The sequence below is a fragment of a genome, unplaced genomic scaffold, assembly GCF_019419815.1.
Source record: "Pyrus x bretschneideri cultivar Hongxiangsu unplaced genomic scaffold, Pyrus_bretschneideri_v1 Contig24, whole genome shotgun sequence".
NCBI lineage: Eukaryota > Viridiplantae > Streptophyta > Magnoliopsida > Rosales > Rosaceae > Pyrus > Pyrus x bretschneideri.
This window is the reverse complement of record NW_025999546.1, coordinates 1415720-1441158: the sequence shown is the minus strand read 5'-3', so window position 1 is coordinate 1441158 and position 25439 is coordinate 1415720. Positions and strand designations below refer to the sequence as shown.

General features: G+C 36.8%; 2 protein-coding genes across 2 annotated transcripts; both read left to right on the top strand.

Annotated features, from left to right (window-relative positions):
- Nucleotides 1–1547: 1547 nt before the first annotated feature.
- On the top strand, nt 1548–2250 carry LOC125478339 (putative RING-H2 finger protein ATL21A). The gene has a single exon (XM_048586484.1). It carries the CDS (start codon nt 1564–1566, stop codon nt 2248–2250), a length of 687 nt encoding a protein of 228 aa, XP_048442441.1. The 5' UTR covers nt 1548–1563.
- Nucleotides 2251–2381: 131 nt separating this feature from the next.
- Nucleotides 2382–3804, top strand: LOC125478338 (rust resistance kinase Lr10-like; the record flags this gene model as incomplete). Its single annotated transcript, XM_048586483.1, has 2 exons — nt 2382–2433; nt 2523–3804. Coding segments are annotated over 2 exons (1164 nt in total), but the record flags the coding sequence as incomplete, so codon positions are not given.
- Nucleotides 3805–25439: the final 21635 nt, after the last annotated feature.

Here is a 25439-nt window from a genome sequence, read left to right as displayed (position 1 = left end):
TATCGATATTGTCCTCATTTTACCACCTGCTTAATCCGTCAGGTGTGAAGTTTTATCACAAAAGATCTCAGTTTTAATTAGAGTGGGGTAATTCTATTTAAATGGCTCTTTCTCCTTCCCTATGTCCGATGTGAAACAAATGGGTTCCAACACTCCCCCGCACGTAGAGATTCACACATCGGCAACCATGTGGAGCCAAGTCAAGGCTCACTCATCGTGTGGGGCCAAACGAGGACCCATCCAATCACGTGGCATCTTTGGCCTACATGGAGTCATGTCGAGACTCACCCATCGCGTGGCGTCAAAGGGGATCCATCCAATCACGTGTTAGTACGAGTCTGTTCTCTGGTTCTGATATCATGTAGAATTTTTCAAGTCGACAAGCCGAGGGTCCACTACAACAACATCAATACTATCTCTACTTAATCACTTACTCTATCCGTCATGTATAGAATTTTATCATAAAAGATCTTGATTTTAATTAAAGTAAAATAATTCTATTTAAATGGCTCTTTCTCCTTCCCTCTGGATTCCGACATACATTACAATCAGCAATTTTCTCGCTCTTATTAGGCAAAAGTTTTCTGGCTCACCGCGATTCCATTCTACAAGATTAGTATCAAAATTTCCGGCCCACTGTTGAAAGACTTTAATTACAAAGGGCCCTTCGACTTTTCCTGCTTACCCATTAATGGTATGGAAGAAGAACAAAAAGTCAAGGGGTTTAATTTCGCTGTTGAAGAATTTAGCAGCACAATTGGGATTGCGTATAAGAAGCAACTGCTGTTGAATGGGAGGGCGTCACTTCAAGATTGCTCAGTAATTTGGGTTAGAGCAAACGAATCCGGATTTTTTTGTGAGGATTCTGAAAATTCGTAAATCGTGTCCGTTTATCATATATTTTGTGATCAGAAATCATTTTAAATTTTTTATTTAAAATTAAATATAAATAGTACTTGACGAAAACTGATCGTACGATGTATGATGAACGAACACGATTCACAGATCTTCAGAATCTTCACAAAGAGGATCCAAAGAGGATTCTGTTGGAGAGAAAACGAAGACCGGCACTAAAAAAGTAGCTAGTATTTTTCTCTGAAGTTAAGTTTCTAAAATATTGTTTTTTTATTATACATTTATACAACAATGTATTTATATTAAAAAGTGGGAGAATAAATTAGTTTTGAACTCGTTTACAAGAAGAATACCATTAAATTTAGACGTATTTCAACCGTTAAATTGTTTGATTTGGACAAAGGGGATAGATATTTACTTTAAGGAAGCTTTAACGAAAAGCTCCCGGTACTGTTCACTTTAACAAAAAATCATATTTTTATACTAAAAAGTCAATCATGATACTATTCACTTTACCATTTATTTTATCTTTATCATTAAAACTCAAAATTTTCAAGCATTTTTCATCAGTTTTCCTTTATTTGAAATCAAATTAGTTACTTCAATGTTGATTTATTTTAGTAAATGTCATATATATAGTACCATAACTTAATCAAGACTAGAGTTATAGTATCATACGTGAATACCATTTCTTTTCTCTGCGCAGAAATGAAGGAAATACTCATCTCTTCATTTTGCGTATTGTTAATAGCTTTCTCCAAAGTGCTTGGGGAAACTCAGAATGGCTGCAAAGAATTGAAGTGCGGGGATCAAGGCCCGCCCGTCCGTTTCCCTTTCATCCTCAAAGATAGACATCCAGATAACTGTGGCTATCCTGGGTTTGTTGTGTCATGCAATGAGAAACAAGAGACGGTTCTCGAGCTTCCAATTCCGGCCAAATTCTCTGTCAAAATCATTGATTATAAGCATCAGGAAGTCCATCTATACGACTCAGATAATTGCTTGCTGGTAAAAGTTTCAGAAATCCTCAACATTTCGATCTCTCCTTTCCACTTCTCAGAAGGGTTTCAGGACAACCTTGCCTTATTCAAATGTTCTTTAGGTCTTGAAAGACGACAGCACGTTCACGTTTTAAATGGCCCCTGCCTTACCAGCCCCGGCCATCACGTTTATGCCGTTGATCCCAACTACGAAATTGATAACCTGCAGTCTTGTACAAAGATACGTAATGTTTTATCAGTTCCATCTTCGGGTGTTCTGAAATGGTCTAAACCACACTGCACAGAATGTGAAGCGGGGGGAAAGAGGTGTATAATGAAGAACAACGGGAACAAAAGCGAAATTGAATGTGTTAACCTGACAAAAAGTAAGATTAACACTACATATTCTGCTTGACATATATTCTGTTCAAAAGCAAAAGCATTTTTTTTAAATAATGATTAATACTCTCTGGTGGGGACCAGGTTGAACTGAACCACTAGTATTAATTATGTACCAATATTTTCACAATTTCATGACTAACAACATGCTTTTTCAAATTATCCTTTGCAGGTGAAGCAAACAAAGTAGTGGCGACCAGTGAGTCACCTGACTGATCTTCTGATTTGTAACATTTCATGTCTAACACATGCTGAGGATAGATGCTTAACTTTTGGGATTTCTTGTAGGTGCAACCTTGGGTTCATTCACCTTCTTCCTACTAGTCGTTGCAGTTTATCAGGTCCATTACTATGATACAAAGGAAAAAGAAAATCAAATTAAGATTAGAAGATTTTTACAAGATTACAAAGCTCACAAACCAAGCAGGTATTCCTACGCAGATATTAAGAGGATCACAAACCAATTCCAGGACAAGTTAGGCCAAGGAGCCTGTGGAACTGTTTTTAAAGGAAAGCTTTCTTCTGAATGCATTGTTGCTGTAAAAGTTCTCAATAGTTCCAATGGAAATGGGGAAGATTTCGTAACTGAAGTTGGAACGATGGGACGTATCCACCATGTCAATGTGGTTCGCTTGGTTGGTTTCTGTGCTGATGGATTTAACAGAGCTCTTGTTTATGAGTTCTTCGCCAATGGTTCACTGCATGATTTCATTTCATCGGCAGACAATAACAATCGTTTTCTCGGTTGGGACAAGTTGCAAGATATTGCTCTAGCTGTAGCCAAGGGAGTTCAATATCTTCATCAGGGATGTGATCAACGAATCCTCCATTTCGACATCAAACCTCATAATGTATTGTTAGACGATAATTTCACTCCAAAAATTTCTGATTTTGGTATGGCCAAGTTGTGTTCTAAGGATCAAAGCATAGTGTCCATGACTACAACTAGAGGGACAATGGGATACATTGCACCTGAAGTGTTCTCCAGGAACTTTGGAAATGTGTCCTATAAGTCGGACGTCTATAGTTTTGGGATGCTGCTCCTTGAGATGGTAGGGGGAAGGAAGAACATTGATTCAACCTCCGAAAACACAAATGAAATTTACTATCCAGAATGGATCTATAATCTTCTAGAAGAAGGAGACGACCTACGAATCCATCTCGGGGAGGAAGGAGATGGTAAAGCTCCAAAGAAACTTGCAATTGTAGGGCTCTGGTGCATCCAGTGGCACCCAGTGGGTCGTCCTTCCATGAACAAGGTTGTTCAGATGTTGGAAGGAGGAGAAAACTTAACCATGCCTCCCAATCCTTTTGCTTCTACAGGTCCTGCACGAACAAATGCAACCGCGCCTGCGAGAAATCTAAACATTCAATTAGAAACTATTGCTGAATTAGAGTAACATATCTACTTCGATATATAGATAGTTATGTGTGCACACACTTACGTATGTAACTAAGAACTATTGAGAAGTGTAACCATTGTACACCTAATTAAAGTACATTCAAGGTGTGTGTGTGACCATGTAAGTACATTCAAGGTGTGTTGGATTGCTTAGTTTTTCACTTGAAACCAATGGCTGGCCAAAATGCATCACTTTTCTACAAAACTTCGATGCAAAAATCATTACTCAAGTTTTTACACCACAGTTCTTAACTAGCTTCCATAGACATTGTTGTCATGCTTGCTTAGTTATGATCCTTGAAAGTTTCTAGGTTCTCAGATCCAATTCAAACTATCCGTTTTGCCAAATTTTTCTTTATTCAATATTTTTAAATGTTGAGAGAGCGTTAATTCCGCGACGTGGTGGATTTGGAATGATGAAATATCAGCGGGAATTCGTTTTTTTTTTTTTAATGCAATAATTCACTTTAGAATGAGTTATGGGCTCGATTGTTTGGGTTCTTTAAGGGTGCGTTTGTTTGCACTCATTAGCCTTCACTAGACTAGACATGATTACAAAGTAAGACTTCTCTCTTTGTCCTAATTGTGTGAAAATTGCATTATTCCAACTTAGAACCTGCCACTATTGTTCCTTAAAGACTTAAAAAGTAAACGGTATGATTTTTCCTCTATTTAAGGTCATGTGTCAACGAGTACCCCACCATTTAGACATACCTTTTTCTAATTGTTAGATTTTTTTTGCTAATTTTAAATGAATGTCTCACTCCATAACTTCAAGACGTTCTTCAAATCAACGTAACACATCAATCAGGATCCCCACATATATAAATAGTTGATTTTTCAAACTAGTTGAAATTTGATTAGTTCAACTTTCTCATCTTTGGAAATTTCTATGGAAGAATAATCATTCGGATGCCAAAAAATCAACTTATATTGTATGCGTGTTGACCATTGGATATCCTAGATCCATGAAGTTTCTTGATTCACCAAGCACCCATACATGTCCAACTACATCCCAAACTATTGTGTTTAGATTCATATTGTTTCATCTGACTAACATTCGAAGGATTATATGAGCTCATACATAACAATTTTATCTTATATACAGACATTTACTAGAGAAACCTCGTTATAGCATGGCTCATACATAAAAGTAACGGTAAACGATATTACATGCATACATCTATATTTTAAAAAACAAATGCATTCTACTCTAGCGTTTGCAGTTAAAATTTCGTGATAGATGCAACAACAAAATATTCTACCACATCAAGTAAAAAGGACAGGTGGTGCAATTTGTTAGTATTCAAGCAGAATCGCTAGGCCATCATACAGGCCACATAGGTTTATGCAAAGGGCTGATTCCCAAGGATACTCTACACTTTGTAAGAAAAAAACTAATCTAGTTTTCAAAAAAATGCAGACTTTTCACTATACACCTATGTTCCGTTTTTACCTTTGAGGTCATCTGTAAGATTAACATAGAACCCAAGAGCCAGCAATTCTCTCTCATTCATCTAGAAGAAGCAACCAATTTGAAGTTATCAAAAGCGCTTGTTGAAAGAGCTGCAATCTATCTTTCTTTTTACTATTCTTTTTTTGGTGATTGAACCCATTCATAAATAAGCAACTAGATGCAGAGAAAAATGTATCTTTCCCTAATGGACGCCATGTACCTCAATAGTGACATTTTAAGATCAGATTGCAGAAAACCTCGATGATAAGTATAGACCTTCTCACTAGTAACCCGATTGTGGTTGCGGGTTACGTTCTTAAAAATATGGTTTGGTTGTAGAATTCATACCGCATGTAGAAATATGACTCCCTAAATTAATCAGTTGTTTACAACATATAGGGTTACAAGTAATCTGCTTTTCCCTTGCTGTTTTTTGTTTGCTTGTCTCGTATTTTATTTTACTTTTTTTTTAGTGTGACGAAATGTATGCCAAAACAAGGAGAAATCAAACTATTCTATTTCTGTAAAAATACTCAAATATTAATGAAACAGCCGAAGACTCATATATAACCAAAACATTGCTTTTACACTAAAAGGTATTTGGGTCGATTGAAATGACTTTTTGGCTACATATGACTTTTTTTTCCTTCTAAAAACTGATATTTTTAAACTCACAGGTAGATTTTTTGCTATATTTGATAAATACTTGCTTACAAAAATCAACCCATAATTTTAAAAAATATCAGTTTTTATAAAAATAAAATATCATATGTAGCCAAAAAGTCGTTTCAAACGACACAAATTCCTTTTATGTGAAATGGTTGTATTCTTTTAAATATGAAAATTTTCTTTCATCTGTGTTTAAGTTATCTCATACTATGGTGATATTTGGTTGTCCCCCCAAACCTCTTACAACATTAGTTAGACGTTGAAGTGTCATTGAATTGGTTCAAATCAATATGAATTTATGGGACGCATGGAATTACGTAACGGAGGAAATCTTAATCTGGTGCATGACCTCTAGATCGGCCACTTACACAAATCCCCCTTGTAAGTTGTATCACCAAGGCCCACACTCTAGTAGAAAAAAAGTGTACGGTATTGTAAGTCATACGCAAGAATTTCTTGTCGCTTACAAAGTAAGACTTCTCCCTTTGTCCTAATTGTGTGAAAATTGCATTATTCCAACTTAGAACCTGCCACTCTTGTTCCTTAAAGACTTAAAAAGTAAACTGTATGATTTTTCCTCTATTTAAGGTCATGTGTCAATGAGTACCCCACCATTTAGACAACCCTTTTTCTAATTGTTAGATTTTTTTGCTAATTTTAAATGAATGTCTCACTCCATAACTTCAAGACGTTCTTCAAATCAACGTAACACATCAATCAGGATCCCCACATATATAAATAGTTGATTTTTCAAACTTGTTGAAATTTGATTAGTTCAACTTTCTCATCTTTGGAAATTTCTATGGAAGAATAATCCTCCGGATGCCAAAAAATCAACTTATATTCTATGTGTGTTGACCATTGGATATCCTAGATCCATGAAGTTTCTTGATTCACCAAGCACCCATGCACGTCCAACTACATCCCAAACTATTGTGTTTAGATTCATATTGTTTCATCTGACTAACATTCGAAGGATTATATGAGCTCACACATAATAGTTTTATCTTACGTACAGACATATACTAGAGAAACCTCGTTATAGCATGGCTCATACATAAAAGTAACGGTAAATGATATTACATGCATACATCTATACTTTAAAAAACAAATGCATTCTACTCTAGCGTTTGCGGTTAAAATTTCGTGATAGATGCAACAATAAGATATTCTACCACATCAAGTGAAAAGGACATGTGCTGCAATTTGTTAGTATTCAAGCACAATCGCTAGGCCATCATACAGGCCACATAGGTTTATGCAAAGGGCTGATTCCCAAGGATACTCTACACGTTATAAGAAAACAAATGATCTAGTTTTCAAAAAAATGCAGACTTTTCACTATAAGCCTATGTTCCGTTTTTACCCTTGAGGTCATCTGTAAGATTAACATAGAACCCAAGAGCCAGCAATTCTCTCTCATTCATCTAGAAGAAGCAACCAATTCGAAGTGATCAAAAGCGCTTGTTGAAAGAGCTGCAATCTATCTTTCTTTTTACTATTCTTTTTTTGGTGATTGAACCCATTCATAAATAAGCAACTAGATGCAGAGAAAAATGTAGCTTTCCCTAATGGACGCCATGTACCTCAGTAGTGACATTTTAAGATCAGATTGCAGAAAACCTCGATGATAAGTATAGACCAAGTATAGACCTTCTCACTAGTAACCCGATTTTGGTTGCGGGTTACGTTCTTAAAAATATATTGTGGTTGTAGAATTCATACTGCATGTAGAAATATGACTCCCTAAATTAATCAGTTGTTTACAACATATAGGGTTACAAGTAATCTGCTTTTCCCTTGCTGTTTTTTGTTTGCTTGTCTTGTATTTTATTTTACTTTTTTATTAGTGTGATGAAATGTATACCAAAACAACGAGAAATCAAACTATTCTATTTCTGTAAAAATACTCAAATATTAATGAAACAACCGAAGACTCATATATAACCAAAACATTGCTTTTACACTAAAAGGTATTTGGGTCGATTGAAATGACTTTTTGGCTACATATGACTTTTTTTTCCTTCTAAAAACTGATATTTTTAAACTTACGGGTAGATTTTTTGCTATATTTGATAAATACTTGCTTACAAAAATCAACCCATAGTTTTAAAAAATATCAGTTTTTATAAAAATAAAATATCATATGTAGCCAAAAAGTCCTTTCAAACGACACAAATTCCTTTTGTGTGAAATGATTGTATTTGTTTAAATATGAAAATTTTCTTTCATCTGTGTTTAAGTTATCTCATACTATGGTGATATTTGGTTGTCCCCCCAAACCTATTACAACATTAGTTAGACGTTGAAGTGTCATTGAATTGTTTCAAATCAATATGAATTTATGGGACGCATGGAATTACGTAACGGAGGAAATCTTAATCTAGTGTATGCCCTCTAGATCGGCCACTTACACAAATCCCCCTTGTAATTTGTATCACCAAGGCCCACACTCTAGTAGAAAAAAAGTGTGCGGTGTCGTAAGTCATACGCAAGAATTTCATGTCGCTTACAAAGTAAGATTTCTCCCTTTGTCCTAATTGTGTGAAAATTGCATTATTCCAACTTAGAACCTGCCACTCTTGTTCCTTAAGACTAAAAAAGTAAACTGTATGATTTTTCCTCTATTTAAGGTCATGTGTCAATGAGTACCCCACCATTTAGAGAAAACTTTTTCTAATTGTTAGATTTTTTTGCTAATTTTAAATGAATGTCTCACTCCATAACTTCAAGACGTTCTTCAAATCAACGTAACACATCAATCAGGATCCCCACATATATAAATAGTTGATTTTTCAAACTTGTTGAAATTTGATTAGTTCAACTTTCTCATCTTTGGAAATTTCTATGGAAAAATAATCCTCTGGATGCCGAAAAATCAACTTATATTGTATGCGTGTTGACCATTGGATATCCTAGATCTATGAAGTTTCTTGATTCACCAAGCACCCATGCACGTCCAACTACATCCCAAACTATTGTGTTTAGATTCATATTGTTTCATCTAACTAACATTCGAAGGATTATATGAGCTCATACATAACAATTTTATCTTATATACAGACATATACTAGAGAAACCTCATTATAGCATGGCTCATACATAAAAGTAACGGTAAATGATATTACATGCATACATCTATATTTTAAAAAACAAAACAAATGCATTCTACTCTAGCGTTTGCGGTTAAAATTTCGTGATAGATGCAACAACATCATAGTCTACCGCATCAAGTGAAAAGGACATGTGGTGGCCATCATACAGGCCACATAGGTTTATGCAAAGGGCTGATTCCCAAGGATACTCTACACTTTCTAAGAAAACAAATGATCTAGTTTTGAAAAAAAATGCAAACTTTTCACCATAAACCTATGTTCCGTTTTTACCCTTGAGGTCATCTGTAAGATTAACATGGAACCCAAGAGCCTGCAATTCTCTCTCATTCATCTTGAAGAAGCAACCAATTTGAAGTTATAGAAAGCGCTTGTTGAAAGAGCTGCAATCTATCTTTCTTTTTACTATTCTTTTTTTGGTGATTGAATCCATTCATAAATAAGCAACTAGATGCAGAGAAAAATGTAGCTTTCCCTAATGGACGCCATGTACCTCAATAGTGACATTTTAAGATCAGCTTGCAGGAAACCTCGACGATAAGTATAGACCTTCTCACTAGTAAGCCTAAGTCTCAAAGTTGGTTAAGAAAACCTAAGTCTCAAAGTTGGTTAAGAAAAACAGACTGACAAAACTGTGATGTGAAGGCTAATTAAGCAGGTGAAATGTAGATCATGGTCATCCGTGCCAATGGGCCAAGGAGACCAAAAATATTGAAAAGCTTGAGAAGCTAGTCAGTCTATTCTAGACAAACCAGGTGATACTATTCAATTAAACCTCAAGCCGGCATAAATTAATACCAGTCCTCCATGTTAGTGTAAATGAATTCAATGGGTTTTGAACTAGAGAGAGCTGGACAGAAAACAAAGATGAACGAAAACTCAAACCGAATGGTTTTTCTTCTTCTCTCTTGCAAAAGTTGCAGAGGAATATTTTCACTATTTCGAAAGAAAGCACTAACTCTGCTTTTACATTAACTGTTGGCCTTAACTTGGGACCACACATACATTACATTTCATCTTAGTCACTCATCTATCTAATTACATGGATCAACCAACACATGACACTCATGGCCTTTTACAAAACAGAACTTTACACTTGGCATTATTTTGCACAAGTGAATACACCAATTTAAGAAATCTTATTCTAAACTTTTCAGCTCAACACTTATAATTCAACACTCCTCTTTAAGTTTTGAGCTGATTTCACACCAAGCATATCCCTGAGATAGTTGAAACGATCCTTAGCCAAAGGTTTTGTGAAAAGATTGGGCCTCGCAGTGGTAGAACCTGGTGAACCGGGCGTACTACTTCCCAACCTTCTGTGGACCTTGCTTCTCTTATGATTTTTTCTACTCTACTTTTTTTAGAAAAGTGATTGATATCAAAGAGAGTATAAGTCTAGTCACTCAACTAACCCACTCGTGGAGATTGATACCTTATAGTTATAGAGTGACCGTTTACACACCTTCTCGGGCCAGTGTAGTGGATCTTTCCCATTATGACAGTGAAACGATAAAAAAAAAAATGCCGATTAGAAAGGCAAGGCCGACGCTTTACTAATAAGGGCTAGCCTTGCTTCTCCAGCTCCACCAGAGCATTTAAAAAGAGCGCTCGGGAATAAAGCCTAATCAAAGCGGGCAAACAGAAAGATCGTGTAACTTGACAGGTGCAGCCACGACAGCTTGTTTCTCAACCGCAATAGCTCTTGTTCTTCTTCCTTCTCAGAGGTCGATTCAGCAGCTTCAGTGACCTCCATGGTTAGTCTTTGTATTGCAGGTTCTAATCCTGAGATGGATTCTTGTGGGCCAGCCTCGGGAGGGATAGCTTCGCTTCTGGGTTCCAGGGATGGCCCCATCTCGGTTGTGGATCTAATCAGCTCCATCAGACCGCCTGCCTCCACAGTGAAGCTTCCGGCCACTGCTTCCACAGCAGGACAGGAGTAGAAGTGAGTGCTTCACAGGTGGAAAAGCTTCGACGCTCTCAACCGGGTTTGGATCGTTTGACTATGGCTCCGCGTTCTTTACAATCATAAGCTCGATCACGAGGGTCCAAATCAGGGTCTCCATCTCGCCTTATTAAAACGGCCAGACTCCAGTCGTCGGTTTACTGGAAGACTTGCTGAAGAGCTTAGTGCAAGGGAGACCGAGCAAGTGGGAATAAGTTCTTCCAACTGCAGAGTTTGCCTATAAAAACGATGTGAATCGGCCTATGTTAAGTAAGGGGGAAGTAACCATTCGAAGTGGTGTATGGTAAGAGGACTAACAATAAGGGGGGAGCGCAGCGATCAAAGCTTAGGTTTAGGGCCCACTAGGTTTAAACGAAAGAAGAGATCTTTCTAGCGATTCAGTTCCTAGAGGGTTCCAAACCTAGCCTTCCAATATGAGAGCGAGACAAGCAAGCCTGAACCCATCCAATGAAGGAAGTGACGCTTGCTACGATCAATATCCGAACAACACCTTGACTTTGAATCTAGATGATGGTGGGCTGTTAAGCCCCCCTCTCCCGCGCGATTTGATCTCTCTCCCATTTCCCGAGTCGAGCTATCACCCCGATTGGAATAGATATACACAGCCCCTCTACCCCCTACTCTAGTCAGCTTTCTATCTCTTTCTCCAACCTTCGATGATCCTCCTGCAGGCAAATCATCGAAGTCAAGAAGAAGTGATGGGCCTGATCTTCCGATATCGATATCAGATCCATAAGCTAGCTCTTGGTTAAGAAAATCCTGAATATGCTGACCGGGGTGCAGTAAACGAACTTATATTCTCTTTCCTCCCCTCTATTCCCCTTACATAAAAGGTGAGTAACAAAGCCTCTACCATTTGAGGGACGCCGTGCGATCATACAACTACTCCACGTGGGCCTTAATCTGCGCATACGAAGAAATAAGAACATTTTTTCAAAGACCTCTGGAAATGCCCGTTTTGTCTACTTAACATATGGGACGAGCTAAGCTATATACCGGCTTGGAGCTTTCTTCACCAGTTCCCATAGCCTCTTCTCTTCCATCTTTTCCTAAAGCAGGGTTGGCGCGGATAAGGCTTATGTGTAGCATAAGGGTTGGCTTTTAGTCCTTCTTTCCCAAAAGAAGTAGACCTTATGGTACGTACCCTTCTTAGCCATTGGTGCGTTAAGGCTTAGTGGGTAGTCTAAAAACAAAATAGGCTTCTCCTCAAAGGTAGCTTGCTTACTTAGTGCTTGCGCTAAGGAAGTCATATGCTCTTTTCTTAAGTGCGGTGCCCTCAATACAACCTTCCCTAAAAGTGGAGGTAGGAGATCCAGTTAACGAATAGGCTGCGGCTGTAGCTGCAACGAGTAATGAATTCTCGGAAGCTCTTTCTTAAAGGGTGCCCCCTTCCCTCGAATGCTGCATTGGAGCGAGTTCTTCCACTGCCGAGTCCAGTTCAGGTAGCCATTCGTTCATGCTTCGCCCGGAGGGTTCCTGATAGCTGGTTGACAAGCAGCTGAGAATTTCTGTATACTAGGATGTCGGATCTAGATAGATCCAAAGCCTGACTACACGGAATAAATCTAATAATCCGAAGATGACCGCTTTCTTTGTACTCGGCCTCGTTGTTTTAGGCCTCCAAGACCTGTTTGCTCAGAGTTCGGGGCGGAGATTGTTCGTTGACGGCTCGTCGAATGAAAGCGGATCTGGTATCGGGCCCCTTACTTTACTTTATAGGGCTCGGACGTGAATATGGATGTTCTAGCTCAGAAACCACTCTAGCTTCGGATGTTAGAGCTTGCGATGGCCTCCTCGACATTAGACAGAAAAATGATACGCTAAATGAAAGCGAGCCTATTTCGATCTCCTTCACGCTAAGGGTATCTAGACGTCTTTTATCAACAAAGATGTTGTCTACCCGCTTTCACGAATTGGGTATTCCTAGTCAAATTTAATTTCCCGGTATTTTTGTCATCAATTACTTTTCCCTTCAAAATTCCAATTTCAATCGTGCAACTTAACTTGTATCAAACCCCGCGTTTTTCGTCTAAATGAATTTTCCCTTCCTAAGTGACATCTCAATGGTCCCACTTTCATGAAACCCCCGTCATCAAGAGGAAAGGAAATTATTTTCTTGTATCGTCACAACCCCTTTTTATCGCTCGGAGCTGAATTTAATTCCTTTTGAGGCGAAATTCTCTTTTAAAGTAAGTTTTTTGCAGTCTCGTTCTTGCTCGTGATTCGTGGGGGGTAGTGGAAGAACCAAGCTAGGGATGAGCGCGCTAGCTGATCGTAGACCACCGTTGTTTTCTTCCTTCATTTCATAGCTTTAGGAAGGAAGGTTTACTTTTGGGTCGTTTACTGGTATTAAAATGATTGTGTTTCTGCTCAGTGAGACGATACAGACACAGAAGGTTTAAGCTAAGCCTCAGGGGCAGTCTCTCTATCAGGCCCTGCTGCTTCAGTCTCTTTCTCTTTATCCGCATTCCCATACTAACTCTTCCCGCACTCTCTTCTAGCATTAGCTCGTTTAAATCTACTGAATAGGAAAAAATCCTCCTTCCTATATTAGTATAGGTGGGGTAGAAAGGTTGAGCGGAGGCAGGAAAATTCGTAAGGTAGAGTTCCTCGGCCTACTCCTTCGTTTTTTAAAACGACCAAAAGCACTAGGTGTGATCTAGTTCTTGTTCGTATAGTCTCAAAGTCTGCTTATAGAAAACGAGAACCCTTCACGTATGAGATTGCCTGTGAGCCTTGTGCTTCCCTTTACAGAAGGACGAGGTAAACGTTCTTCTTATAGCTCTTGCTCAACTCCTTTCGTAGCTTCGTTCCTTCTTTTCTCAATATGATCCTTCATAGATGCTAAAATTTTACTATCTCATGGAAGGGGGTGGGAGCTTAACGCCCTCAAGCAAGCCCTTGACTTCGCGCCTGCTCGGACCAAAACTAGATAATTCACATTCTATCAGCCGAGAAGGGCTAAGAGCGAGGAGTGGTCCGCTTGAAGCAAGCATCTTACCTATTCGCGCTAAACCAATTCGTAGAAGAAAGCTTCACTAATGCCCAGCCGGGCGCCATAGACTTTAATAAGATGTCCCAATCCCCACAGGCAGCGGTGGCATCACGGCTCCAAGCCAAACCTACTAGAGGTCGATCTCTTAGAGGGCCGAGCGGCGAAGTTCGGCCAATCCATCCTATCCTGGATTCCTTATTTAAGCCCAAAAGGCTTAGCAGGTCAAGCGCGACAACGGCATCAGTCGCGATGTGATGTGTTTTTTAGCCTTGCCAACAATCCTTGGTATCGCTAGCCGGGCTATCTTCTTGTTGCATTGCCCCATTCGCTAAAGCAAAACTATAAACTACATTCCGCTCAAAGACAAAAACTGGATCGGTTCACTTCCACACGTAGCAGCACCCTAGCTCAAAGCTCCCCGGAAGGAAGTTTAATGGCTTGACACCAAATCCTTGCCTCGAGACCATAGGATAGGACAAGCGGTGCTGCTCCGTATTAGGTAGGGCTAAGTAGGGCTGAGTTTGTTTTGCTCAAGACGGCCATTGTTGAATTATAAGTGTTGAGCTAAAAAGTTTAGAATAAGATTTCTTAAATTGGTGTATTCACTTGTGCAACATAATGCCAAGTGCAAAGTTCTGTTTTGTAAAAGGCCATGAGTGCCATGTGTTGGTTGATCCATATAATTAGATAGATGAGTGACTAAGATGAAATGTAGTGTATGTGTGGTCCCAAGTTAAGGCCAACAGTTAATGTAAACGCAGAGTTAGTGCTTTCTTTCGAAATAGTGAAAATATTCCTCTGCAACTTTTGCAAGAGAGAAGAAGAAAAACCATTCGGTTTGAGTTTTCGTTCATCTTTGTTTTCTGTCCAGCTCTCTCTAGTTCAAAACCCATTGAATTCATTTACACTAACATGGCCTCAGAGCCAGGTTCGATCATCTGAGCCTGGGCGTAAATCTGTGAAATCATTGAGCTGATTTGAAGCTTGGTGAAAGTCGCCGGAGACTCATTATCATCTGAGAAGAGAAATCAATCCAGTTAGACCAAAGATGTTTGGATCTGGAAGCTCAGAAATTAGAACTCCAATTTTCTCCAGTGAGAACTACGAGTTCTGGAGAATCAAGATGGTGACAATCTTCAAATCACATGGGTTGTGGAATCTGGTGGAGAAGGGAGTTAAAACGTCCGATTCGAAGAAGAAGAAGCCTGAATGATCATCGGAGGATGATGTAGATGAAGAAATGCCAGCTGTGTTGATGCAAGACGCAAAGGCTTTGGGAATCATTCAGAATGTAGTCTCGGATCAAATCTTCCCTCGAATCGCCAATGACGAGTCAGAGAAGATGGCATGGGATTTGTTGTATGGAGAGTATCACGGTGGTGATCAGGTACGATCTGTGAAATTACAAAATCTGAGACGTGAATTTGAGTATGCTAGAATGCGTGATGATGAAACTCTGTCTGGGTATCTTACTAGGCTAAATGATTTGATAAATCAGATGAAAACATTTGGGGAAATTTTGTCTGATGAAAGACTTGTGCAGAAAGTTCTGATTAGCCTTAGTAAATCATATGATCCCATATGTCTTGTCATTGAGAATACAAAATGTTTGGAGACTGTAAAATTGCAGGAGGTAGTTGCAATTTTAAAGAGTCAAGAACAACGGTTTGATTTGCATACGGTTGATGCAACTGAGAGAGCATTCTCTTCACTCTCTGTGAATCCAAAGGAACAGAACAAGAGTGGTGTTCATTCTGGTTCGTCTAGATTTCAGAGAAATTGGAATTCTAAAGGCAAGAAATGGGAATCAAAACCTAAATTTCAGCAGAAATCTCTTCTACACAATTATCAGAATGTAAATGCATCTCAGTCAATGGGTCAAGAGGTTGCAAAGCCTTAGTACAAGGTGTGTTCTAAATATCATTTTGGTGAGTGTAGATACAAAGGGAAACCAAAATGCTTCAACTGTGATAAATTTGGGCATTGGGCTAGAGAGTGTACTGTAGGCAAATCAGTGCAAAACGCAAATAATGCAAATCAATTGGAGATGACAGGGAATCTATTTTATGCAAACAACACAGTCATAGAACCAAAGGTGAATGGAGAGTGGTATATAGATAGTGGTTGTAGCAATCACATGACAGGAAATGTAGATTTGCTTGTTGAGGTCAAAACCAATGTAGCTGGCAAAGTTCAAATGCCAACTGGAGATCTTATGAATGTTGCAGGGATGGGATCTTTGGTTATTGATACAAATAAAGGGAGAAAGTATGTTAGAGAAGTAATGTATCTTCCCGGTTTAAAGGAGAACTTACTCAGTGTTGGTCAAATGGATGAGCATGGATATTTCTTGGTGTTTGGAGGTGGAATGTGCAGTGTGTATGATGGTCCATCACTGGAATGCTTGGTTATGAGAGTGAAAAAGAAAGTGAATAGGTGTTATCCACTGACTTTGTTCTCTGAGAATCAAATGGTGTTGAAAGCTAGTGTCACTCACTCTACTAAGACTTGGCACATGAGACTTGGACATTTACACTTTGGTGGTCTCAAACAATTAAGAGACAAGGAAATAGTACATGGTTTGCCACAACTTGCAGACTATAATGGAGTCTGTGAAGGTTGCCAATTTGGTATACAAAACAGAGAAGAATTCCCAAGAAATCAAGTGTACAGAGCAACTGCTCCACTTGAACTGATTCATGTTGATTTGTGTGGACCTATGAAGATTGAGTCAATTGCTGGAAATAAGTATTTCATGCTGCTGATAAATGATTTTACCAGAATGATTTGGGTCTATTTCTTGAGATATAAGTCTGATGCATTCAACTGTTTTAAGAAATTCAAAGCTATGGTAGAATTACAAAGTGGTTTCAAGATTAAGACTCTGAGAAGTGATAGAGGAGGGGAGTTCAAGTCATCATAATTTGATCAGTTCTGTGAAAAGGAAGGAATACAAAGACAACTTACTCTTGTATATACTCTACAACAAAATGGAGTAGTGGAGAGGAAGAACAGAACCATGATTGAAATGGCGAAATCTATGTTACATGAGAAGAGGATGCCATATTTTCTCTGGGCAGAAGCAGTGCATACATCTGTATATATCCTAAATCGATGTCCCACAAAGGCTTTGAACAACATCACACATTTTGAAGCTTATTCCGGTAGAAAACCAGGAATAGCCCATCTGAGAGTATTTAGATCTCTATGTTATGTTCATGTTCCAAGTGAACAAAGACATAAACTTGAACCTAAAAGCTTCAAAGGAGTATTTGTGGGATATGCAACTTGTGAAAATGGGTATAGGGTATTTGATCCACTATCCAAGAAGTTATTCTTGTCAAGAGACATTGTATTTGATGAAGAAGCTGCCTGGAATTGGGAAGAGAACTCAGGGTCAACATCTCTTAATACTGGAAGTTTTATTCATAGTGACATAAGTACAAAAAGTAGTGACAGAATGGTGTTGTCTCATATATCATCTATATTATCTCCATCTAGGAGAGCTCTTAATATTGAAGACTCTAAAATTCAATCCAAGTCACCTATCTTAGGTGAATCTACAAGCGTGTCAAACTTAAGAGAAGGACACAATCAAGCATTTGATCATACACCATTGAAGTGGAGGAATCTGAATGAAGTGTTGGCTCAATGCAATATGTGTATTATGGATCCAGAGAAGTATGAGGATGCCAAACAAGATGAGTCTTGGTTAAAAGCTATAGAGGATGAGTTGTTTATGATTGAAAAGAATGGCACCTGGAAGCTTGTTGACAGACCAACTGAAAAACCTGTTATAAGGGTTAAATGGGTTTACAAAACCAAGTTAAATCTTGATGGCTCAGTGTTGAAGAATAAAGCAAGGCTGGTTGCAAAAGGCTATGCACAAAAGCCTGGTTTGGACTACAATGAGACTTATGCATCAGTTGCTAGGTTGGATACCATTAGAACTTTAATAGCTTTGGCTACACAAAAGAGTTGGAAACTGTATCAATTAGATGTGAAATCGACCTTCTTGAATGGAGTTTTACAAGAAGAGGTCTATGTTGAGCAGCCTGAAGATTTTGTAGTAAAAGGCAAGGAAGAAAAGATGTACAAACTTCATAAGGCCCTCTATGGTCTAAAACAAGCTCCTAGAGCTTGGTATGGAGAGATTGACAGCTATTTATCACAGTGTGGTTTCAAGAAAAGCTTGAGTGAACCAACCCTGTATATAAAAGCAAGGGGAGAAGATATCCTGATTGTCTCTATCTATGTAGATGATATAGTCTACACTGGTAGTTGCAAACCAATGCTAGAAGAGTTCAAAGAAGATATGAAAATGAAGTATGAAATGACAGATTTAGGACTTCTTCATCACTTCCTTAGGATGGGAGTGATTCAAACAGATTCCAGCATCTTCATTAATCAGAAAAAGTATGCAAGCTCTTTACTGAGTAAATTTGGTTTAAATGAAGCAAAGACTGTCATAACTCCTCTTGTAGCTACTGAGAAGTTATCTAAAGATGATGGAAGTGGATCTGCGAGTGATGAAATGTATAGGAGCATTGTGGGAAGCCTTCTATATCTCACTGCTACAAGGCCGAATATAATGTATGCAGTTAGTTTATTGGCAAGATACATGCATTGTCCTACCAATAGACACTATGGAAATGCAAAGAGAGTACTCAGATACATCAAGGGAACTCTGGATTATGGCTTGGAGTATGTGAAAGGAAGAAAAACTTGTTTAATTGGCTTCTGTGATAGTGATTGGGGTGGTTCATTGGAAGACAGCAAAAGCACATCAGGATATGCATTCTCATTTGGCAGTGGTGTGTTTTCCTAGGCTTCGGTCAAGCAAAATTGTGTTGCACTCTCAACTGCAGAGGCTGAATATATAAGTTCATCAGAAGCCACAGCTCAAGCAATATGGCTGAGGTTTGTTTTGGAAGATTTTGGAGAATTACAAACTGTAGCTACTCCTCTTCACTGTGATAACACATCTGCCATTGCTATCACAAAGAATTCTGTGTTCCATCAAAAGACTAAGCACATTGATAGAAGGTATCACTTTATTAAGGATGCACTGCAGGAAGGAATCATGATTTGGTGTATTGTCCCACTGAAAAGCAGGTAGCAAATATTTTCACAAAACCTTTGGCTAAGGATCGTTTCAACTATCTCAGGGATATGCTTGGTGCGAAATCAACTCAAAACTTAAAGGGGAGTGTTGAATTATAAGTGTTGAGCTGAAAAGTTTAGAATAAGATTTCTTAAATTGGTGTATTCACTTGTGCAAAATAATGCCAAGTGCAAGGTTCTGTTTTGTAAAAGGCCATGAGTGCCATGTATTGGTTGATCCATGTAATTAGATAGATGAGTGACTAAGATGAATTGTAGTGTATGTGTGGTCCCAAGTTAAGGCCAACCGTTAATGTAAAAGCAGAGTTAGTGCTTTCTTTCGAAATAGTGAAAATATTCCTCTGCAACTTTTGCAAGAGAGAAGAAGAAAAACCATTCAGTTTGAGTTTTCGTTCATCTTTGTTTTCTGTCCAGCTCTCTCTAGTTCAAAACCCATTGAATTCATTTACACTAACACTCCAATCCCAGCCTCATCATTTTGATCACTCAGACGGAATTCTCTCTTATTATGCATTTACTCAATACCGTGTCCTTTCATCCAGTAATTTCTGAGTACATTATATTATAACGCTAACTTGAGTGATCAAACATCGCGAAGCTACGCCTCACTTTCTGCAATTCAACACTTTCCAAATGTCATTTTTATATGCGTGTGTTCTTGCTTACTAAAATGCACAATTCACTACGACATACAGCAGCTTGGGGTTGTGTACCTGGATGTAGACATTCTCGGCGGCGCGCTCCTCCTCACTGAGGATTTTGCCTTTGCCTCCGCTCAAGTAGCGAGTGGCTCCCCGATCTCATTGCCGCCATCGCTTTTGCTTTCTTGTTTGTTCGTTTGTTTGTTTCTACTGCTAACAGTAAATTAGTAACAGAGCAATTTATACTAATATAGGGTGCAGCTATATGGTTTAAAAATATAAAAAAATACAAATATGTGAAGCTTGATCTTATCGGTTAAGTGAGATGGATCCACTATCAACGTTAAACAAATTATTAAAACAAAAGGATCAGCCACCAAAATCTGCAATTGGAATGAATTGAAGAATTTTTTCTGAACTATCGAATATAAAATTTCTCATTTGCAAGTATAATAAAAACAAAGCTTGACTGCTTAAGAAAATGTTAGAGCCGCAATGAATTAAACAATTGACCTCAAATACAATCAAACCCTCCATAAATTAAATAGTGTTTAGAACAAAAAAAATCTATTAATTTAGTGCATATTAAATGATCGATTAATTAATAGTTTTTTTCTTCCTGTCAGTAATTGATAGCTTATTAATTTATTAATGTGTTCTTTATTGTCTTAGATATTGTACATTGTATTCAATTTTTCGTTTTGCAAACATTTGTTTAAGTGTGAAAATTTTATGTACTTATTTTGAAATGTGTTATTCAAACTTTTTTTTTTTTAATTCTCGCATATCTTTTGATAATTTCTGTCTTTTTATCTTCTCTAATTCAATTGATAAATTAAGAGGGTATGTATGAAATAAAAAGGAATGTGTAGATAACACATTCCACTTATTTTTTGCTAAAACTAGATTGTACATTGTTCAACATGGTACATTAATTATTCTATTTTATAAACATTTAACCAATCAAAAGCTCTATTTAAATAAACAAAGACTATAGTAACATGAAATTTATTAATTTATATATTACGTAAGACTTTTATGACTGCCTAAAATTATTATTTTACTGACATTATTAATTTGTCGAAGTTCTACTGTAGTTGGTTTATGGATGTTAGGTTATCAAACTTAACATTAACGTGAATGGAAACTGAATGTAGGTGGCATGTATTGTCGAAATGTTTTATGTATGGGTAGTTAATGCAATTCTTTTAGTTTGGAGGATAAATGCATAAAGGGTGAAGTGTCAATTTGATTTGAAGTAAATTGATATTTTTATACTAGAATGAGGGGTAGTTCAACTAAGTCACATAATATGCAGCTTAATTTTGTATTGAATTCGTCATCCACGAGATTCGAACCGAAGACCTCTTATTTCCAAATGAAGAGGAATACTACCAGATCGTTGTACTGAGTGGCTGTCACATCCCGGCCCGGGGCGGATCACTTCCCGGGCCCACTCCACCACCGTAGCACGATATTGTCTGTTTTGGGCCCCGACCACGCCCTCACGGTTTTGTTTTTTGGAACTCACGAGCAACTTCCCAGTGGGTCACCCACCCTGGGAGTGTCTAACCCTCTTCTCGCTTAACTTCGGAGTTCCTACGGAACCCGAAGCCAGTGAGCTCCCAAAAGGCCTCATGCTAGGTAGGGATAGGAATATACATTTAAGGATCACCCCTGGGCGATGTGGGATGTCACAGTGGCTGTCAATTTTAATGTTTTAAAAATCGTTAAGCGGTTGTTGGACAGTGAGAAGAGACCTAACGCCTAGCGCCAAGACGCCTTGGCGAGGCCTATGTGGTTTTTTTAATATTAATTAAGTACATGTGTAAATGTTAGAGCATTTTATATTGGTTTATAACATTTTATAAGTCAATACCATTGTTCGGTCTTGTTTTCACATTTTTAAAAGGGGTGTGGTATTCATATATTCTATTTTACTTTTCACAATTTTTAATTTTCGGTCGTTGAATCGGATGAATTGAAGAAAATCAACGAACAAAAATTATCAAGAGATGTGTAAGAAGTAAAATGAGATGTGTAGATAGCACACCTCTTTAAAAATGGTGGTTGTGGTTTTGTTTTCCCTGTCTACCATCATGTGCTCGACAGCTCGAGGTTTTTGTTGTATGATTACGTATGTGCATTTGAAGTATGTTAGACTACCTCACTCGAAAGTTTGAAACCAATGGCTGGCTATATGCATCAATTATGCAAAAATATTTACTCGAAGTGTTTACAAAATAGTTCATAACTAGCTTCGTTACGATCCTTGAATAAATAATAAATGAAGTAATTGAATTTATAAATATAAAATTTTGAGATTACTGTCAAAGAGATGTTTTCAAGTGGCACTCTGGGAACAAACAAACAAAACAAAAAAACGAAGGATTTAACCTTGTTGATTTTAGTGAATAAACCTCATTTTTGTTGAGAGTGACCTTGCAAGTTGGTTGAGTTGGGATGATGAAATTTTGGGATGCTTTCTAATTTGTTCGTTGGTTGAGCTCAATCGTTCCAACGACTGCAAACTAAGAAGGTGTGTATGAAGTAAAAAAGAGTTTGTGGATAGCACACCTTACTTATTTTTTTGCTAAAACTAGATTGTACATTGTTCAATCAAGTACATTATTCTATTTTATAAACATTTAACAATCAAAAGCTCTATTTCGATAAACAAAGACTGTAGTAACATGAAATTATTAATTTATATATTACGCGAGATTTATATCACTATCTAAAAATAATATTTGACCGAGATTATTAATTTGTCAAAGTTCTACTGTAGTTGGTTTATGGATGTTACGTTATATCAAGCTTGATATTAACGTGAATGGAAACTGAATGTAGATGGCTTATATTGTAGAAATGTTTTATGTATGCGTAGTTAATGTAATTCTTTTAGTTTGGACGATAAATCTATAAAAGGTGAATTGTCAATTTTAATGTTCTAAAAATTGCTAAGCTGTTGTTGGGCAATTGTGCAAAAATATTTACTCAAGTGTTTACAAGATAGTTCATAACTAGCTTCGTTACAATACTTGACTAAATAATAAAGGGTTTTTATCACAAATAGTCCATGAAATTGACCTTTATCATCAAGATGGTCCTTAAAATTGAAAATTAATAAATGTAGTCCCTGAAAATAGGTGTCACAAATCAATTTGGTCTTTCTGTCACAATTATGTTAAAAAATCTATTAAGTGCTGATGTGGCACATAAATGGGTCTCATAAGTCATTTTTTTTCTCACAAATGGTCCTTAAAATTGACTCATGACATCAAAATGGTTCCTGAAATTAACCCAGACATCAAAATAGTCCCTAAAATTGAAAATCGATCAATGTAGTCCTGCAAGTAAGTATCTCAAATCAGTGTAGTCATTCTGTCACAATTCTGTCAAAAATTCTATTATGTGATGATATGACACATCAATGGATCACACAAGTCTAATTAAATTTAAAAATAATGACCAAAAGGTTTAATAATTTAATACTTAATAAAAAGTTATCAACCCAAAAACTCAATCTTGCAATCACCTCTGATCTTAGTCCATATTCTTCTACCTCCATCGCTATCTATTCTCTATATATAAATAAAATAAAATAAAATAAAAAAATCTCAATACACCCACATTTACACACTTCAACACCCTTCACCGAATTGAACCTGGATCGAGATCACCTTTGGTGACGGCTTGGCTACCTGGCAACGATTTCTGAGATATCACCGTTAACATTTAGGCAATCAATATCCTCACAACCTTAATCTTAGAGAGCTTGTTTGGCGTTTCCTTGGTGGTCTAGTGACTCAAAGAATGGCGAGGTTTGCCGTGAGATAATGAGGTTATAACCAAGATGCGTCTATTATTTTTTGAAAACTATTCGAAACCCCTTCTTAGGCATTGGTTAAGCCTTGTGCCTTTGAGAATTTATGGAAGAGATTTCTCTTTCGAGTAGGTCCTATTATAAGAAAAAAAAATTCCATTGTGCAAAAAGTTAATTGATAACTTTTTTAAACTATTAAACCCACATCAGCACATAACAAATTTTTTTTACATAATTGTGACAGAAGAATCATATTGATTTGCGACAACTATTTTCAAGGACATTCACCGATTTTCAATTTTATGAACCATCTTGATAGTGTGAGTCAATTTCAGGGACCATTTGTGATAAAAGCCCGTAAATCTTGTGGACCCATTTTTGTGTCACATCAGCACTTAATAGAATTTTTAACAGAATTGTGATGAAATGATCACATTGATTTGCGACACCTATTTTCTGGGACTACATTTATTAATTTTCAATTTCAGAGACCATCTTGATGGTGAGAGTCAATTTCAGGAACCATTTGTCATAAAAATCCAATAATAAATGAAGTAATCGAATTTATAAGTATAAAATTTTGAGATTACTGTCAAAGAGATGTTTTCAAATGGCACTCTAGGAACAAACAAACAAAAAAAAACAAAGGATTTAACCTTGTTGATTTTAGTGAATATACCTCTTTTTTTTTTTCTTTTTTTTTTCTTTTTTTTTGTTGAGAGTAACCTTGCAAGTTGGTTGAGTTGGAATGATGAATTTTTAATGAATTTCTAGAAAGAAACAAAAAAAAAACAAAAAAACAAAAACAAAACAAAACAAAAAAAGTTTTTTTTACTTCCGAAAAAAAAGAAGCAATAATTCACATTGATATCATGAGTTAAATTACAAATTAGCTACTGGTTTAGTGACAAGGCAAATAATAGAGCCACTTACCTAAGAGCATTTTAAACAACTAGGCAAATGCCTAAGCATTTAAATTTGATGAGTCACCTAAGCAAACTTGGCTCTAAGAAAACTTTGATGAGTTAATTGAATTATAATTAGCATAATGATCCAATGTTTCCAACATATTTGCAACAAAGGAAAACTAATGAAAATGGCTTGAAAACTTTGAGTTTTAACGATAATGACAAAATAAAGGGTAAAGTGAATAGCATAAGGATTGACTTTTTAGTGTAAAAATATGGTTTTTCATTAAAGTAAACAGTACTGGGAGCTTTTCGTTAAAGTTCCAAGTGCATACAATGAATATTGAATCAAAGCAAACACTATTTAACCTAACAAAAGACGAGTGCGTACAAATTTACCACATTGAATGCCTAAGTGGGTGGGTATCTTGAATTTTTTCAAATTTTTATTTTTTCTTGTTTGTGGTTTCATGGGTTTTCTTTCAAGTTGAAAAACAAAAAAAATTCAAAAATAACCTAACAAAAGACAACACTACCGAAATGTCAAATTCTATGTGACATGACGTGGAATGACGCCAAAGATGGTTGATGTTAAATTTGACAGAAGCTTCAAGTAATTTGTAATTTATTATTAAATGCTTTTTATTAATTTTTTACCAAAACAATATTTAAATATTTTTACACCTTTTAGTTCATTTCTTCTCATTCCAATTATGTTTACAATTTGACATACCAGGTGAAGTGCAAAATTTTAAAAGATGTAAAAGTAAACCAATTATATTTATGATAAACTAGCATATACCTACACACTTTGTTTGTGAACATGTTTTATTTTTGTTTTTAAAATTGGAATAAGAGAGGGAGAGAGAGAACATGAAGTGGGGAAAGAGATTTTTGCCTTTCATTTTTTAATTTTTAATATTATATAAATGAAAAAAATCACATGTAAGTGAGTTTTAAATAAAAAACAGAAAAACTTGGTAGTGTGAAATTATATTACTGTCCATCATATTTTGTTGTAATAGAATACTAAATAATATTTTTCACCCTCATTTGATTGATAAAGAAAATTTTGTTAATTGGTAGTTCAAATAAAAGCAAAAGG